At 45.2% G+C, this 19,127-nt stretch overlaps 1 protein-coding gene across 1 annotated transcript in view; it reads right to left on the bottom strand.

Annotated features, from left to right (window-relative positions):
* PGM1 (phosphoglucomutase 1) overlaps window positions 1-14,934 on the bottom strand; it is a 56,812-nt gene extending 41,878 nt beyond the window's left edge. Inside the window, exon 1 of the mRNA XM_024565406.4 lies at window positions 14,507-14,934. Within this exon, the coding sequence (XP_024421174.1) occupies window positions 14,507-14,752 (246 nt within the window). The 5' untranslated portion in view covers window positions 14,753-14,934. The remainder of the gene's footprint in view (window positions 1-14,506) is intronic.
* Window positions 14,935-19,127: the final 4,193 nt, after the last annotated feature.

Raw genomic sequence — 19,127 nt, 5'->3', positions numbered from 1 at the left:
ATGTCTTAATGTATTTGTCCAGTAAGAGCCTTAATGTCTTACTGGACAAATACTGTGACCCAGCTCCCCTTATAAATAGCTTTTTAGGCTGCTAACCTTTTCTCCCTCCCTGCTGAGGTCATAAGATAATTTTCAGACTAAGTCTTAGGCTAGCCTGTGTGTGACAGCGAGCCTCAGGGGTTAAGGACCTGTGTGGTGCTAACTGTCACTCACTGGCTGCCTTGCCTCTCCTCCCGTCCTGCGAGGCCAAGCTCAGACAGTTCTGTTTTAAAGTCTCAGCCTGTGGGCTTACTTTCCACAATGGCCTCTTTGTTTGCCTGTGCTGCTTCCTCTACCTAGAATGTCTCCATTTCTTCCCGGCTTCCTTTTCATTATCCTTCAGGACTCGTCTGAATTTGTCTCCCTTGGAAGCTTCCTGTGACTACCCTAGGGCTCCCAAAGACACCCAAGGAGGCACCTGTCACACCAGATTGTGATGCTCATGGGACCAAGAGCTGGGGCGGGGGGGGGGGGGCAGCTGGAGACTACACACTGCGTGTGCCCCAAACGCACAGCACAATGCAGAGCGGTGAGAAAGTAGTTAGTTAACATTTGCGGGATGGAAAGCACCCCTCCAGTATTGTTAGGAGGAGCTGCTGGAGCAAGGAGACCCGAGCAACCACAGCCCTAAAACCCTCGTGGGGAGACACGCTATGTAAGCAGCAGCACTCTGATTAGCACGTAAGCTACGCAGGGGCAATTCCCCTTCTTTGCGGGCTGGCCACTGTGTCCTTGTGAGATGAGACAACTGAGTATCAGGCCCATAACACACCACTGAAAACTTGAAGTCATGCAGAACAGGTCCCCCGCCCCACCCCAGGCCTTGGGCATGAAACACTCTCCATACAAAAGACATTTCTGTTCAGAATTCTGTAGCCGAACAGGTGTGGAGCATCTTGATAGGTCATTGACACAGCTGAGAAGAGAAGGGACTCTGCGAGGGTGCAAGGTGGCAGGAGGACTATTAGCAAAGAGACGTTTAAAGTGTCTGTATTTCCCATCAAAATCCCCACTGCCAGAGTAGCAGCCTGCTTACAAGACTGGGTGTGAGGCTTTAGGCTAGGCCACTTCTATGTTCTATCTTATTATTTCCTAAACGCACCTCTATGACATGTTATTTTCATTTTACCAGTGAGGAAAGAAAAAAAGAGTTCAAGTAGTTTGCATAAGATGAAACAGCTAATAAACAACATATTCAGGGTCACACTCGAGTCTGTCAGACACCAAAGTTATTTTGCAATAAAATTCTCACATAAAAGAAAGGATTTTGACATCCCACTAACTTCAAAATGACGTGGTAGCTTTACTTTTTGGTTATTCTTTAGCCATCTGAGCTTTGGACTTTGCGAGATGCTAGGTAAAACTGCATGTTGAGATTTGTTTTGGCAGGAGGCTGACATTAGTCCAGGGGATGACTTTCCTGAAGCAATTTCGAAACAATCCCAACAACTCACCTTTGGCTTGCACCTTGGAGTTCCCAAAACCTTTAACGCCCATTATTTGTCATAAAACTCTCTGGTAGGGCAGGTATTAGAATTAGTACCATTTTACAAGTGAGAAAACTGGGTTTTAGATCAGGTAAGCAGAATACACAATACTGCACAGTGAATCGTACAGCTGAAATTCGAACCCTTCAGTTCCAACCCATCACTGTGAACTGAAGGGATTCTTTAAGATTCAGGGCGCCGTAAAGCGGCAAGTCTTCCATTTGGCTTTATGTCAAGAATCTCCCGAAGCACTGTGGATCACAGAGTTCCGGAATCTTCTCATCTTCTATCACCATTAGTGTACTTTTACGTAGACAACAAAGCTGTTAGCTACATGCACTAAACTAGTGACTGGGCCTTGCCTCCACCCTCACTTCTCTCTTCACTAAAGTTTCCCTGGCTGCTCTTTGTCTTTCTTCATTTGCCTCAAAAATCACATTGTCTGGGGAGAGAAGACATCCTTAGTGTCCTCCCCATCAAGCTGGGGTTGGGCAGCTCTCCTCTGTGTTCCCGTGATTCCCCGAATACTCCTCTCATTCAGCTGTAAGTGGGTTGAACAGTCGCTACCCCTACCCACGTCCCCACAGATATGTCCACCCAGAACTTGGTAATGTGACCCTGTGTGATAAAAAGGGTCTTTGCAGATGAAATTAAGTTAAGGATCTTGCAACCTAGAATGCCCAAATGGGCCCTAAGTCTAATATGAAGTGTCCTTAAACAAGACAGAAGAGGAGAAGATGCACAGAGAAGGCCACGTGAAGGCGGAGGCAGAAACTGGAGTGAGGCAGCCACAGAACCAAGAATGCCAGCAGCCAACCAAAGCTGGAAGGGGCGAGGAAGACTTCTTCCCTAGAGCCTTTAGAGGCCAACATTTTGACTTCAGACTTCTGGTCTCCAGGATGGTGAGAAAACATATTTGTGTGATTTTAAGGCACCCCGTTTGTAGCCATGTGTCAGCAGCCAGAAGAAACTAAAACTCTACTCACACCATGTTCTCCTAACTACCTGTGGACACTCCTCTACCAGCACGAACATCCTACGACTTGGTCTTATTCACCTTTGCGCCCCGACCCCCTCACACAGTGCCTGGTGCGTAAGGAGCGCTCCACAACGCCCGTTGCCTGAACAGACCCATGCAGTCCAGGAGATTTACGGCATTGCCGGCAGACGTTTCTTGCAGCTTCCCATCTGCGACGTGACATTGGCCTGGGCCCATCCTAAAATATCCAGTTCAACTATCTACTGCTAGCTCATGACTTCAATGAGGTGAAGGTCTGATATCAATGGGCCTGTGACTGACATGTACAGCAACTATGAACCTCCGCCTCCCAGGTCAAGTTCAAGGGGAAATGTATGGACCAAGACAGGATAGGACATCTAGGCAGTGGGGATCGTGACAGACACAGAAGACCTCCCTCTGCCCTCCAATGGCATCAGCATTTGAGTAATCATAATAATTGCTAGAATCATCAGAATCTTCTATTTACTAAACACAATGTCAGGCTGTATGATAAGTGCTTCACAAATTTTACTTCATCCTCACATGAATCTTTCAAGGTAGATATTATTATTAGTCTTTCTATACCAAATCTACACACAGGGAGCTGGCTAAACTGTGTGGAGTGTTTTTCTCATGGATTCGGACACAGAGGGCTGGCACCAGCTGTGTGGCTCAGCTCAGGGAGACAGTTTGTCTTTCGTGACAGGTGCCAACCTTACTCCAATTCCACCTGAGTTTCCTGCACTAATTTCCTTTCCATTTCATTTTTTTTTTAATGGACTTCAATTTGCTCCACAGAATGCATTCCTCAAAGTCCCATAGAGGTGGTGGAACATAATAGTTTTCCTACTAAAGCAAAAGCTCTTTCCCTATCTCCACCCCATTATGCCATCCCAGCTCCATTTTCTGGCCTCTTTGAGCGTGGGGTGATCTCTTGGAGTCAGGCAGGCGCAGGCCTCACATCCAGGTTTCTGGTTCTGTGGCTTAGAGTTGACAGGACTGTTGTCTTGGGTCAGGGCCACTTTGACTACTTGTGTTTCAGCAAACCTCCCCATTGTGTTTGATTTCTAAATGCCTAACCAGAGCATGTTTAGATGCTTTGGAATGAAGAGCACGATGTCCCCAGGCCACCACAGACGGCAGAGGAAAGCAGAGGCCAGAATCTCCCTCAGCCCGGGGCAGTGGGCTTGAACAGTACAAAATACAGTAGCTCATTTGAAACTTATGCCAGAGCACTTTCATCTAAATTAATGTTGCTGCCTTCAAAACAATCACCTTGGGAAGCAACATATTTACTTGAACAATGCTGACATCACACTAACATTTCTGGAACTCTTTTTCAGGCAACTGTCTTTACGGTCTGTGGCACTTTCTCTGAAAGTCTTCAGTCATAACAAATGTCATCCTTGGAGAATAGATTTGAACTTTGGAAACAGACAAAAATTGGTTGGAGCCATGTCTAATGAATAAAGTGGGTGATCAAATCTTGTTACATCGTTTTAGGTGAAAAATGAGGCATGACTATAAAATAATGTGACTGGTTTTCCTAGGTGACCCATAAACCGACTGGCTGAGAAATAATTCCCATAGAGGAGTTTCAAAATGCTCTGAGCACTGGGCGCATCGCTGGAGTAAGTGTACCGTTCCCAGAGTGGTGATTTGGCAGGATAGAAGACTAATTTGGATATATAAGTTCAAGTATGTTTGCAAAAAAGGAAATCTGATTGCTTACACTCATGAAAATGAAGAAGCTATTCTCCTGGAGAAATTTCTCCTCCTTTTTTGACAGCCTGGTCTGCTCTGGACTGTCGTTTGCGGAGAAAAACAGACCCATCTCACGCAGAAAGCCTCCTCTGGCCACACCACCCCCTTGACATACAGCCCCAAGCCCCACCGCAGGCCGGGGCAAGTGCCCATGCCCTGAGCTCCCACGCCATCTCTTTTCCTTTAGGTATTGGTTCTTACAATAGACGGGGGTGGCTGCCTTTGTGTGTGTGTGTGTCGATATTCTCCCATTCAGCCGGTCTCCTAGAAAATGGGGTCATTTTCCACTGTTGTCTCCAGTGCACAGAACAGGGCACCCAGAAGCTGGGACATTAATTCCTGTTCCAGACACAAACGCTCTGCCTTTGCTTCTCATGCTTCTGGGGGCTTCGCTTGCTAAATGAACTGCCTCTGCCTGTCAACCAAAAGTGAACATTTAGTCCACATAAAATCCATCCACATGAATTTATAGGGGCCTGTGGTAGAGTAGCGGTTGCTTAGTTAGGTTTGAAAGCACAGGGGAGCAAGAGGGATTAACTGCTAATACAGAGGGCTTCTTTTAGGGTCATAGAAATATTCTAAAATTAGATGGTGGTCGTGGTTGCACAAGTCTATAAACATACTAAAAATATTGAATTGTACACTTTAAAGGGATGAATTGTGTGCTATGCAAAGTATACCTCAATAAAGTAGTTTATTTTAAAAGCGCACCGCAATGGGAATATTTTTGCCTTGGTTGCTTTCTAAGATGGAGGTTAGAATAAATGATAGTCAAGGTCTCTTCCAAAACCCTACTTAGGTACAGAAAATTTTCTGTTCTCTCTCTGTAACTATGTCACTTGAAAATGACTGAGTGGTTTTCACCAAGTTTGGAAGGATATTTAAGATAGTGGGGTCTGTCAGGTGTTACTCAACATCAATGCTCCCTTTCGTTTAGCTCGATACCCACAATGTTCAGCCTGACACATAGCACCCAGAATAACAGTGCTACCTCCTAGCCTCCCTTGCTGCTAGAAGAAGCCTTACATGTACAGTCTCTGAAAAAAGAGTGCCTTGCTTCCTCTGTCTCCCATTCCTAAAGGCCAGACTGACGCTATGGCGGGACGCAGCGATCTGGGATCATGTGGGTAAGGGCAACTCACCAGGGGAGGCTGACAAACCAAAGAAACATGGGTCCCCTTACACAACGGGGCCACCATGTAGGTCCTGGAGTGCCCACACCCAGTCTACCAGAAAGACCTTTGTCACTATGCCCTTTTGCTTAAGTAACTTATTTTGAAACAGTTATAGCAGCCAAATCTACATTTTAGCTAATAATGAAATTTGGTTTTCTATACCCAAACGGAATCTAAAGCGTGTGGCTTTGGCATACTTTTTATGCGATGGAACTAGTGTTACCACTGCCACCTTGGAAGGCAGAACACTGTCCAACCAAGCCTGTGGCTCTAGGCCAATGGTTGGAGAAGTCACTAGAGGAGTGGTAGGTGAGTGCTTCTTCCACAGTACGGAAAGGAGCTCACGCGAGGGCGAGCCAGTCTGCACAGATGTGAAGGTCACGGCTCTGCTAAAAGATCTTTGACTGTGGATTGCAAACACTACGGCTGGTGACCGCTCCACTTAAACCATGTATACTTATTGGAAGGAATTTGGGGAGCCTCCCCCGGGGAAGACTCATGTGTTTCATGGGTAGAAAGAAGAACAGGCATGATTATCTGCATAGCCAAAGAGGTGGCCCCTGGCAAAAATTTCTAGTTGCCCCTGGTATTTAAAAGACATATGTATTGGTTTACATATTTTGTTTTCCAATGTGGTACTTTTCTTAGAGATTTTAAGGATGATTTTGACTAAAGTTTCACCTTCTGCTCTAACTTGAGAGTCCATCCCATGGGAAAATGTGACTTCCCAGTGTTAACTGGATGACAGCAAATGACTGTCATCCAACTAACTCCAGGGAGGACAGCTGGCCCTAGCATTATCCTAGGCTCAGTTTTTATTTTTTATGTGAATGATCAAAGGAAGAAAAACAGTCATGTCTTGATGTGGATTTTGCCTCTGCCTTTACATTGGGATTCCTTCAAGTGGTTTCAAGTCAATCTAACCGTGAGAAAGTGGCTTCACCCAAGTAGCGAGGTCTGCACACTTCTCCTCTCCAAATGCTCATTTACTTAAAACCTCCCCCAATTGGCAGTGTCCTCAGCCACTCCCAGTGGGAACGTGGTATTAGGAGCCCAGTCCTGGGGTGTCTGTTTTCTCCTGTCACCTCTCTCACATTCTAGGAACACAGTGGGCAGGTCCCTGTCTCTTGTCCTGTGACACCTGAAATCTTTGCTGCAGAGGAAATAAAGTATTGCATGCAGAAGTATCTTGTAAAATATAAAAAGTGAGGTTAATTCTTGAATACTATGAAACAAAAATATATAGTTGGGGGGTGGAGGCACCTCCAACCTACCTCTTCAACATGCTATGCTCTCTCACATTTGGTTCCACCTGGGACATTCTTTCTCCTCTTCCCCTCCAGGTCTGAGTGTGGTTGTCACTTCTCTGCTCCCTATGCCCGAATCAGGTGCACCTCTACTCTGCCCTCATAGCCTGCCTCACTCACCCCAATCACAGCTCTGACTGCATCTCTGCTTTATCCCAGGAGTCAATTCTGTTTAACCAACAGGCTCATCCTGAGCTCCCTGCCCGTGTTTGTGATCTCGCACTGGTCGGTTTGGTCCCACAATGGGTACTCAGTGCACTGACTAAGCCCACTGGGCTCACAGAATGCAGGAGCCATTTCAACTCATTTCAGCAACAGAGGTGCTTACAAGCTGGAGTTCCGTATAAGGGACTAATATTTGATGGGAATCGAATCCATCCCCCAAATGCTACCACACAGTGATCCGGGAGGGAAGTACTCCTTGGGCTGAACCAATCATACCCAACAGTAGCCTAAAACAAATCCACGATTAGTTGTTAAAATAAGCCATATAGTTTATATCTATAGGAAAACAAGATCTCACCCTCCCTACATGCCATTAACACTGATTTAAAGAGAAGAAGCTAAACTTAAATCTGGGAAGATTTTTATAACGTACGGATGGTCATATCAACCCAGGGAGCGCAAGTTGGTATTTTGCAAAATCATTCTCAGGGGCCTCTGGCAAACTCTTCAGACTCATTTGTGTATGAAAAGCTCTGGAAACCCAACTTAACACTGCCCAATCCGGTTTTCCCCAGCTTTAACCCGGGTAGTATAACAATCCCCAGAACTACCTGCTTTGGGATACACTTACTTACGGAAAAGATCAAATGGATGAAATACCAGAAGACCAGGGTCCAACTCCACCATTACTACCAGGTTGGGCGAGTCACCCGATCTTTCTGTGTTACCACCTGTCTACCACATTACATCTTTTCAAAGTGTCTGACACTCGTGATTAAACCTTTATCGGCTTGACTGGCAGTCCCCAGGATGTTTATTCAGGGCTTGACTCAATTCTATCTTCCGCCTCAGAGACTCCATTAATTAAAGACTGGGAGAAGCATTGGGAAGGGGGACTTCCTATAATTAAAGTTAAACAAACAAATAAACAAACAATTGACATCCCTCTCCATACCCCAAGGGAAAGGCACATTCTTTTCACCCTCCCCCAACAACATCCCTTAGGGGTGCCCCTTTCAGATTTTCTTCCCCTTTGGAGGATGCAGGTGAGAAAAGTCTTCTCCTCCTAAAGCCCTCGGTGAGTCTTCAGTTACTTAAGTCACTCAGTAGCCGTTCCCAAAAGGTGGTTCCCAACTTTGAGCACAGCTTCAAAGGCAACGGAATGACGGATATGTCTGTGTGGACTTCATTTAACGGAAAATGACTGGATCAGTTCAAACCTTCCTAGTCAACTTTCTTAAAGGTGTAGCCCACTCAAATCATTCTCCTGAAAGCTCTTTGAACGTCTGAAGGGGTTCAGAATATGCCACTGTGGCAAAACAATTATTCGGAGCTGAAGGCATTTGAGAGAAAGCATTTTTCTGAACTCCTTTATCTGCCTAAAAGTAGTCTCCTTGGTTGTCATAAATCCCCTCCTGGAGACAGTTTCTAGAAACCAGGGAAGACTGGCTCTGATGATCACACCATACCTAAATGGATACTATCACCAAAATATCATATCTCCACCCATTCTCTTAAGGTCTTATTTTTCCTAGAAGTCATTTGTTTTTTCCATAAGAGCCCTTTCTCCTTCCCCTCCACCTATTAAAATAGTATATAAGCCCCAAAATCTAACTGCTTCCTTGAGTCTCAGCTTTCTGTAAACTTCTACAAACACCATAAGTGGTGATGAAATCCTATCTTTTGCTACTGCTCTGTCTCTGGACAGTTTAACTAGCAGGCTCCATAAGGCTGGAGAAAAATTGTTTCCTCTTCAAATCCAAGAGAACTAACAAATTTTTTTTTAATTTGATCAATGTTGCCTAAATCTCTTATTGTGTCAAGATAAATTTATAATACAACATTTGTAATATACATGTAATAAACTACATGTACTACTGGGACCCTCTATACACTGGAAATTTGTGTTCACTTGTTTATTTGCAACATAACTGTACAATGTGAAATGATTAAATGTGTTTCTCCTTTATGTTGAACCTTCCCCTGCCTGGAAGTCTTTTCACAGAGACGTCCGCACGGCTCACTCCTGCAGTTCATTCAGGTCTCTGCTCACCTCAGGTTTACCAGGGGTTTTCCACTCAGCGCACTAACAAGACCAGCCCACCCTGTGATGCTCTCTCCTTTACCATGTTTTACTTTTCCTCCGAGCATTTACCATCTTCTGATACACATACTGATTTATCACCTCCCCTCCCATCAGAACCCACAGCTCCGCGCCAGCGGAAACTGCCCAGTTCACTGCTGTGTCCCTAGTTCTCAAAACAGGGCCAGGCACACAAGAGGTGCTCGATAAATATTTACTGAATTAATGAATCACTCTTTCCCATCTAATCTTGTTTACCAAAGGGAGCTTTACTGTGAAAATGGAGAATGTTCTTCTTTTTGGTCTTTAATGACCCATGGCTATCTGACTTAGTTAAGAAAAAAAGAAAAAGGAGTGCTGGCCCTGGGCGGTGTGGCTCAGCTGGGTGGTGCATGTACCATTGGTCCGCACTCCCGGTGCATATGAGAGGCAACCAACCACCAATCAGTGCTTCTCTCTCGCATGGACGATTCTCCCTCTCCTTTCCTCTCTCTCTCTAAAAGCAATGAAAAAAACGCCCTCAGATAAGGATTTAAAAAATGTTTTAAAAAAAACAAGTTTTTAGCAAGAGCATTAGTGAAGCCAAGAAAGAGAAACTCTTAATTTTACTTAAATAGTTCATGTAATAAAGATTAGTGGCTAAGTCCCAGCTCTAAAAAGTAGTCCTGTCTATTCTTCAAGACACTTTGCCTTTCTGCCACGTCCCCCTCCTGGCCCTTTCTGTTTGCACACTGTCTGATCTTCAAGACACAATTCAATTTCTATCCCTTCTCTCCCCAGGTCAGAATGTTTTCTCCCTTATTTGCACTTTTTCTAATTCTGCGCTTTGCATGTGTTATTTCTTGTGTCATATCTCCTGCAAGAGATTGCACATTCCTGGATGGAAAAGAACAGTATCTTACTCATCCTGGTATTAAATCCCAGATCAGCATCAGAAAGCATACACAAGGGGAGAACAGCCATTCATAAGCCCAACATAATTAAAGATTTTTTTTCAAACATGGGAGTTACAGCATGTTAAAAGGGGATCCAAAGATGTTTCTCTGCCAAGTCATCCCTGCCTGAAGGAAGGATATCAGATTTTAAGTACAAAAACCAAGAGGCCTCCACCTAACACCAATTACCCCAGGGCCTCAGAACATTCTCCCTTGTGCTGCATGTGCTGTCATTTCCTTCTCAGAACTCAACACGTCCTTTTACCTGTGTTTGCAGCTGGGCCTCATGAAAGTTCAGAAGAGAGTGATCCACCCCAAATGGGACTTAGTGGAAGTTCTTCCACTTAAGATGAAGTTCTCAAAGCCCCACTGGTTTAGCCTGAGAACCCGAGACCTTTAACCTCTGGGTCATGTATTTAATAACCCATTGGGTGCAAATACCTAATACTAAAAGGGAATCATTTGTTTAGTTCTGGGGTTCTTAACTTGGACTCCTTAGACTGAAGAGGTCCGTGGATGGAATGAAATGGGGTCCGTGAATTTGAAAGGTAAAACAAACCAAAACATCTTTATTTTCACTAACCTCTAAATGAAATTCAGCATTTCCTTTAGTTATGGATGTAGGCAACAAACCACAGTCTTTATTGTTTATTTCATTATTATTACCACTGTTAATACTACTGCTACCTGGGACTGAATCATCAGCAGAAATCACAAGTGTTTTCATTTCATAGTGCAGTTATCTCAAAATATTGAGATTGTAGAAATCTCAAAGTACCATTTTTACTGATCACTACTGTAAAGTAAGACAGTATTAGACCCTCCACTGAGTCTTGTTAGTTAGTATATCAATAAAGAAGCCTCTATCTTGCTATATTACAAATTTGGTTAATATTTTGATAATTGTATTTCAATATAATTTTTATTTCCTTTGCAATCCTTTGGACTCTTTTAAATAAAATGATTCTGAGAAGGGGTCCATAGGTTTAACAAGGGAATCCGTGACACAAGGACCCCTGTAAACGGATGGAAGAAAACATGCTTGTTCACAAGTTTCCATAAGGGCATTTATTTGATGTTGCTGAAGATGATAAACTATCCTTCAAAATATCTAAACTTCCATTTACTTATGAATTTGAACTTTCCCCAAACCCTAACACTGGTCATTTGCAGATCATTGGGCCCAAGGGCGGTTTTTAAAGACCAGGAATGGTTTGAACCACCGAGTCTGCAGTAGGAATCTCTTCAGAGTTTTCAGTAGCAGGAGCCAATAAACTCCTTTTCCAGTTGGCCTAATCCACGTTATGTTCTTGCCACTTGTACCCAGCTGGGTCCTGACTAACATGAATCCCTCCATGTTGACGGGAACCATTGAGGGTGAGAGGGGGGTGGGAGACCATGCTGATATCGCTGGGTGGTGGGGGTGGGGGGAAGTGTTAGAACCTGCACCAGGTTGAGTTGGCTGACTCAGCGTCCCCATATCAGCAGAACATTGATGGCCTAAAGTCCCGTCCCCAGGTCCAACCTGAGGTTTCTTCTCAAGTGTCATTCAAACAGCTTCCAGATGAGAAGGAGTGGCCATGTTCTTTTAAATGTGCTGTTTCATTTGATCCTGACAAGAGCCTCTCTGGGTATGTACTACCACTTCCAACCTTTACACGTAAGGGGAAATAGAATCAGAAAGTAAGTAACTTGCCCAAGAGAACCGTCCTCAACTCCTCTATCTTTATTCTGCCTCAAATTCCTCTGCCTTGGCAACTCCACCTAATCCTCTAAGCCTCAGTTCAGCTACCACCCTTCTGTGAAGCCTTCCTCACTTACCATCCTCTCCCAAGTGCGGCCCTCCGTGCTCCTGCCCCTTCAGAACCTGGCACGCACCTGCATCATAACCCCGAATACACTGTGCAGTCTGCTTCTTCTTGTCTACCTCCTCTTCTAGACTATGCATTTGCTGAGGACGAGAATATTTTGTATGCCAAGTACTTAGCACAATGTCTGATACAAAGTCAGCACATAATAAATGTTCAGTGAGAATAAACTTAAGTGCTGGAATACACTTAATTTAAAGTGTGTTCCACACACTTCACAATTCAAGGCAACTGAACAAGGATTCATTGAATGCTGCATGGTCCTAGGTACTGCAGATACAGATAAAACACAGATAATATCTTAAAGTAGCCTGCTCTCTAGTTGGGGAGTGTCACATGCAAACAGACGTCACTAGGTTTGATTAGTCTATTCTAGAGGTATGTGCCTATGGGAAAAGATCCCTTAGTGGGAGGAGAGGGCACAGAGGGGTTGTTGGGAAAAGGTTTCTGAAGATGCTGTCTGAATTTAACCGTATCAGAAGAAAAGGAAGAGCATATTTCAATCCATGGTAAGGAGAGAGAGAGACGAGAGACAAAGACACAGTCAGAAAATAAAATCAGAGAGCAGCAAGCTGAGGACAGAAACCTAGAGAATAGCCAGGGTGTGGGTAGGGCAAGCAGTCCAGGAAGAAACTCAGAAAGCGGGAGTACAATCAGGCAACAGTGGTCAAGAGAAAGGAAAGAGAACGCTAAAAGAGTACTAGGTCAGCAGTGACAAGTGCAACAGGAAAGTCAGAGAAGATAAGGCCTAAAAAGTGGTCAATGGACTTAGCGACCAGAAAGTCAGGGGCAACCCTGGCGAGAGAGATTTTAGTGCAGTGGTGGGAGAAGCAGAGTCAGATGGCAGTGGGGCTGGGAACGAACGGGAGGTGAGAAGTCAAGGATGGTGAATGCAGACAAATTTTACAAAGATTGGCCAAAAGGCAGAAAGCAATGAACAGTCGCTAAAAGGTGATAAGATTCAGGCACAAATATTTTTTTGTCTTAACTGTTTCCTTCCCACCCCACACAATTGCCAAATAGACCATTTTCGTTTGGACCCCTAAAATTCTTACTATGCTGTAAGCTTTAGAAGGATGAGTCTTGGCTCTGAATTGTCTTTTTATTCCACACATTTCTCAGTTCATGGCTCAGTGTTTGTTGAACAAATGAACAAAATGCAAATTCACCACCGTGACAAAGACATGAAGGGATCTCCTGGGATATAACTAGTTTGTTCTTTCAAGAGAATTTGAGGTTGTCTGAAAACCCAGGAGCACGAAGAAAACAAATCCAGACAATGTTTGGCCCAGGGAGGCAGATGTAGATCAGGTCCAATTTAGACTTTGGAGACCGCTGGCGAACAGATCTTTGGATTTAAGGGGCCCTTCATTCCCCGAAGCTGTTCAGGTTCCGAAGTGCATTCTCAGTGCTGCCATGGCCGTCCCTGCAAGTTACCCACCCTGCCTCGGTATTCTCGGCAACCTGAAGATGCCCATAATAGCACCTACCTCACAGGGCCGCAGCAGGTTACGTGAGATTCCACAAGTGAAGGGCCTCTCAGGGTGCTTGGCAAAATGGCACTCGATATGTTAATAAGATAAAGGACTATTGGAGTGAATTAAAATATTATTACAGGGAATGAGTTTCAGAAGAGATGGTAAAGGTCAAATCTTATTTTAAATATAGAACACTTGTCCTTTCGAAAAACTCGTTAGAAAACGTTTTATAAAAGTGAGTGATCAGCTCCGATTTACCTATTTTATAAATGCATTTTTTCCGTATAGCCGGTTTACTGCAAAATCTATTTCAAAGTTTCACCGATCCGAGTGCACCCGCCCCGTTCAGTCAGTTAACGTTCCTTAGGCGGGGAAGAGACACAACGTGTTGCATTAACTTCCTGGTCGGCCACCACCGCTTGCCCAAGAGCGCCGTGCGCTGTGCAGTTTCTGTTCCGAGGAGAATTCTGCTCCAGCCCCCTCCGTGGAACAGATGCCGAAGCACCGCTGGGCAAGGACTACTAGCCTGTTCAAATCCCTGCTCCCCGGCAACCGGGCCGCCGCGCAGGGGCAGGAGCTCCGGCCTAACGCAGACTGGGGGGTGGGGAACCAGACCTCGCAACTGTCTCCCCGCTCCGCCGGCCCCACACACCAGGGGGCGGGCGCTCTGGCCACGCGGCCCCACGACAGCGGGCTCGGAGCCCAAGGACAGCGCCAGTCCCAGACCAGAATAGAAGGCAACCGGGGGTGCAGGCGAGGGGTTCTGAGCGAGGCGGCGGCCTCTAACCTTTCCGGGTTAAGGGGATGCACTCCTCTCTGTAACTGTATCTTCAGTCGGGAAAGGTTCAAGTAAATGTCAGAGGCCCCGGGAGGGAGGCGGGAGGGAGGAGGAGAGAGGGGAGGGGCGGGAGGCGGAGGCAGGCTCCCCAAGGTGGAGCCGCGCTCCCCACCCGCGCCTCCCTGCCCGCAGGGGGTCGGGGGAGCAGCTCCGCGGGGCAGAGCAGCCACTTCCCCACAGACGGCGACCCCGTCCGGCCCTCAAAGCCGGCTGGAGCGGGAGCGGAGGCGCTGGGGGTGGAGGCTGGGGCGGCCGCCGGGGGGCGGAGGGGAATGGAGGTGGCGCGGCGGGGAGGGGACGGCAGCCGCACGTAGCGCACGGCCCCGCGCCCGGGAGCGCGCCGCCGAGGAGCCCGCGCGCGCCTTACCCCGTTGGCGGCGGCGATGCGGACGATGAGCTGGATGGCCTCCTTCATGTAGAACCTGCCGTCCCCGCCCACCACCAGGGTGGCCTCCTGCCGCTGCGCCGGCTCCACCGTGGAGATGATACTCTGGATGAAATTCTCCGCGTAGTTGGCGCTGCTCTGGAACACCTTCACCCGCTTCCGCAGCCCGCTCGTGCCCGGTTTCTGGTCCGGGTACGCCTGGGTCTTAACTGTCACGATCTTCACCATGTCGGCGACTTGCTTCCTGGAGCGGGAGCGGACTCTGCTAACCGAGGGGCGGCCGGAGCACTAGCTGCAGCTGTTCTGGGGTGACGGTGCGGGCGGGGTTGGGGCAACGCTGGCTCTCCTGGCCGCGCTCGGCCCTTCTTAAAGGGACAGGGGACAGGGCCCTCCCTCCGCCGCCTCCAGGCCTCATTAGAGATGGGTGGAGCCTCTCTGATCTAACACCCCCGCTGCACCCCAACCAAACCGCTACAAAATGAAATCCTCAACTCCTCCCCTAAATGGAAGGGCAGAGCTTGGGGTAGGGACCCGGGCATAGGACAACTTGAGGCAGGGTGAGAAAAATACAGAGCATAGCAATTTCCTGTGGTTTGGCTAGAGTATCATATGTAAATAATTTCCTGGAAACCTGTTCTGAGGGACAAAAGTGCCAGCCTCAGCTAGATTTTGACTCCTTATTCTTTCATTCTCTCTCCAGATATTAGGGTATGTGTGTTAGAAAAAGGAGTCAACTCTAAAGGTCTAATTAGTCCATGTAACGTTACTTCCACTGGTTAGGGTGGTATACTAATAACTAAGGTTTACTGAATATAATGTTTCTAATCCTTGCTAAAGTACAGGCTTCCCCCCTACCCCCCGTTTTATGCTTACAAAACTGAGATTCAACAAACACAATGGCTCGTCGAGGCCATACAGATAAAAGTGCTGGCAGGAGGCCAACTCTGGGTGTGGCTCCAGAACTAGGGCTCTTACCAGGATACGTGCCTGCGGTTGTCACCAGATTTGACAACTAGGAAATCAATGGACAGGGAGGCCTTGATAAACATGGGCACAAATATAAGATAAGGCTGAAGACAATCACCGTCAAAACACACCAGTTATCCATGGAATAGAAATTCGGTGAAGAGATCGAGGAGGGCTGAGGTGGCTAGAAAGGATTCATGGAAGATACAGAGTCAAGGAGAGGGACTCCAGTATCTAGTAGGAACCTTGAGCTCAGCATCTCCCTTGACTTGGTGACAGTGATTGTCTCCTCTGCTTGAGAAGTGTGTCATTATGGTGAAGTGGGGATAAAACTGACTTTTTCCTCCTACTTCACAAGCTGCGTGGCCTGTTAATATCTATGGGCATCATTTTTTACTGTAAACTGCACACAAAACCCTAGAGGATTTCTGTAAGAACCATTGGGGTTTTGTATGTCAGTGGTTCTCAACTGTGGATACCTGGTAGAATCACCTGACACACTTAATAGTCACCCCTACTCCAGTCCAAACAGATTCAGTCATTATCAGCTGATGTAAGTAAGTCACTTGGCATGGTACCTGAAACAGGCCCTCAAAAAATGTTAGATCCCCTACCCCAGTTCTGAAACCAGAACTTACCGTTAATCTGTGAATGTGATTATGTTTATGACCTTTTAATAGTTAATTGGTGTATCTTGATCAAGCAGGGGGGCTGACAGACCCGTATGACTGCTGACCCTCAGCAATCAAGTGTTGACATATATGCCGATATAGGTGTTATGTCAATATAGGTAGGTTTTGACATAGTCATGATAGATGAGTTCCAGGGCAAATAACATGTGAAAACTGAATCCTTGACTACTGATAAGGATTTCCAATATTTACACAGAAATTCCCAAGGGTTATAGAGTATCATCTGTGAATTAAGTACTGTAGTCACCCCATTTTATAGGCTAGAGAATTGATAAAGTGGTGAATGTAATCAAAGTTACCTAACTCCACAAAATGAACACACAGCATTGAGTCACTGAGTCTTAGAAATACCTATCTCACGGAGTTGCATGGATCAAATTAGCTCCCGAATATAGAGTTCCTAACACAGTACTAATAAATACTCAATAAATGGTAACTTTATTATTATTTATTATTATTATCCTCACCTGAGGACATTTTTTCATTGCTTTTAGAGAAAAGGAGAAAGAGAAACATCGATTTGTTGCCTCCTGTATGCATCTGATCTGAGGGTCAGACCACAACCTAGGCATGTGTCCTGAGCGGGAATTGAACCCACAACCCTTCGGCTATGGGACAACACTGCAACCAACTGAGCCACACCTTCCAGGGCAATAACTTCTTATTATAGAGTGGTGGGCTCAAACTCAAATCCCACACTCTTTCTATATTCTTCACTACCTTCAGAACTAGGATGGGACTTTTCAAGAGGAATTATTCCATAAGTCTCTCACCTCAGAAATTGTAACAATTAGCTTTAACTAGATAACAAACTGCTCAAATTTAGTAGCTTCAGGCAATCACCATTTATCATCATCACTATTATTATTGTTCATGATTTTATGAGTTAACTGGGCAGGTCTGCTGATCTGGCCTAGACTGCTGATCTCGGCTGGGCAAGTGGCCCCCTGGGTCCTCGTGTCCTGGTAACCATGCCTAACCATGCAGTCTCCTTGTATTACTTATCTTGATGTGTAACAAATTACCCCAGACTCAGTGGCTTAAAATAACACCCTGTCATTATTACAGTTCTGTAAGTCAGAAGTCTGTATGTGTTTGGCTGGGTTGCATGCTCTGTGTGTGTGTGTGTGTGTGTGTACCAAAGCTGGGCTCAAGGTGTCAGCTAGACTGGGCTCTGCTCCCAACCTCATCCAGTTTGTGGGCAGGATCCATTTCCTTGCCATTGTAGGTCAGAGGTCTTTGTTTCCTCACTGGCTGTTAACCAGGATCCACTCTCTGCTCCTAGAGGCCACCTGCATCAAGTCCTTCCTATGGCTGTAACCTCTGACTCCATCTTCTGCCATCAGCCAGAGAAAACTCTTGTGTAATTGGATTAGACACAGCTGGAAAATATCCCTTTGCCATGTAATGCAGCAATTATGGAGTGAGATCTCATTGTGTTCACAGGTTCTACCGGCACTCAAAACTGACTTCAGAGTTTTCCAAGTTGTAGTGTTGAAAAAAAGCAGCAGAATGAGTCCTGTTCCCTCGTGGGTGACACCGAAATAGGAAAGAAGCCACTGCACCTGAAGAGCCCATAGAAAGAGAAATGAGAATTCTTGACAGTGTAGACCAAAAATAAGACTGGAGACTGTGTGCCTGCATAGACTTCTGGTACCAAAGGGCAGGTATTCTTTTTCTCCAATGCTTCGGCACTGTATGAACTAACTATACCTAACGATAGCCACAGATGGGCTATCTCAGCCAAATGAAATAGAAGTCAACATGAGTTTTAGAAAAGTGAATATTATTTCCCAAACATCTAACTGCAGACTGAGATGTATATCTGCTCACCCAAATCTAAGTCCCTGCCACCAGAGCAGAAGGGTATTTTGAAAACATTAAGTTGTTATTTTTTTTTTAAAGTAAGTTGTCTTTCTTGCACAGTTAGATTATGGTGAGATGTATAATCCTTTCACCTGTTACTTGATTTCATGTTTTTTTCATGTTCATACAGTTTATCTACCTTCATTAATTCTAATAAAAATCCAAGATGCAGTCAAAGATTTATCAAGAGGTAACTCTTACTTAGAATTATAACATGGGCTTAACTAAATAGTATAACATAAATAAAAAACCGAAATTGTATATATAGTATCCTACCTGAGTTTTTTTTTTAAGATTTTATTTATTTTTAGAGAAAGGAGAAGGGAAAGCAAAAGAGAGGGAAAGAAACATCAATGTGTGGGTTGCTTCTCATGCATCCGCTTCTGGAGACCTGGCCCACAACCCAGGCATGTGCCCTGACTGTGAATTGAACCGGTGACCCTTTGATTCACAGGCCTGCACTTAATCCACTGAGCTACACCAGCCAGGGCTGAGAGATTTATTTCTTTATGAAACACACACATGCAAAGGATTAGAAGGAAATATATCAACATATATAACAATGATCACCTCTGGTTTGTGAAATAGGGTAATTTTTATTTCCTTTGTGTTTTTTTTCTGGATTTTTCTTTGTTTTCTATAGGGAATTTGCATTGTGCTATTAAATAAAATTGCATTTTTTTCTTTTTAGTCTTTCTTGTAAGCAGAATTCTAATTTCATTAAGTTATCCTTTAACATTTAGATAGTATTCATGCATTCATGAATTGGTTCATTCATATTCACTCTACAGATATGTTTTAAACTTCTACAAAGCACCAGCTCTTTAAAAAGTGTTAGGTTAACAAGTCAGAATGGTCTTTGGTCTCACAGAACTTGCTGTATATCGGAGGAAATGGACAATGAGTAATAAATTATAGTCGTGATAGTGCTGCAAGGAAGAACAGTGATGTAAGAATGTAAGTAGGAGGGTCTATCATCGGAGGAAGTCAGGGAAAATATTGTGGAGGAAGCGACGCATAAGCTAAGGACTGGAAGGAGGAGGAGGAGGAGTGGGCCAGTGCAAAGGGGAGCATTTCAT

Source organism: Desmodus rotundus, chromosome 3 (assembly GCF_022682495.2).
Source record: "Desmodus rotundus isolate HL8 chromosome 3, HLdesRot8A.1, whole genome shotgun sequence".
Classification (NCBI taxonomy): domain Eukaryota; kingdom Metazoa; phylum Chordata; class Mammalia; order Chiroptera; family Phyllostomidae; genus Desmodus; species Desmodus rotundus.
Note: the sequence above shows the minus strand (reverse complement) of the source record. Positions and strands in the feature narration are given on the sequence as shown.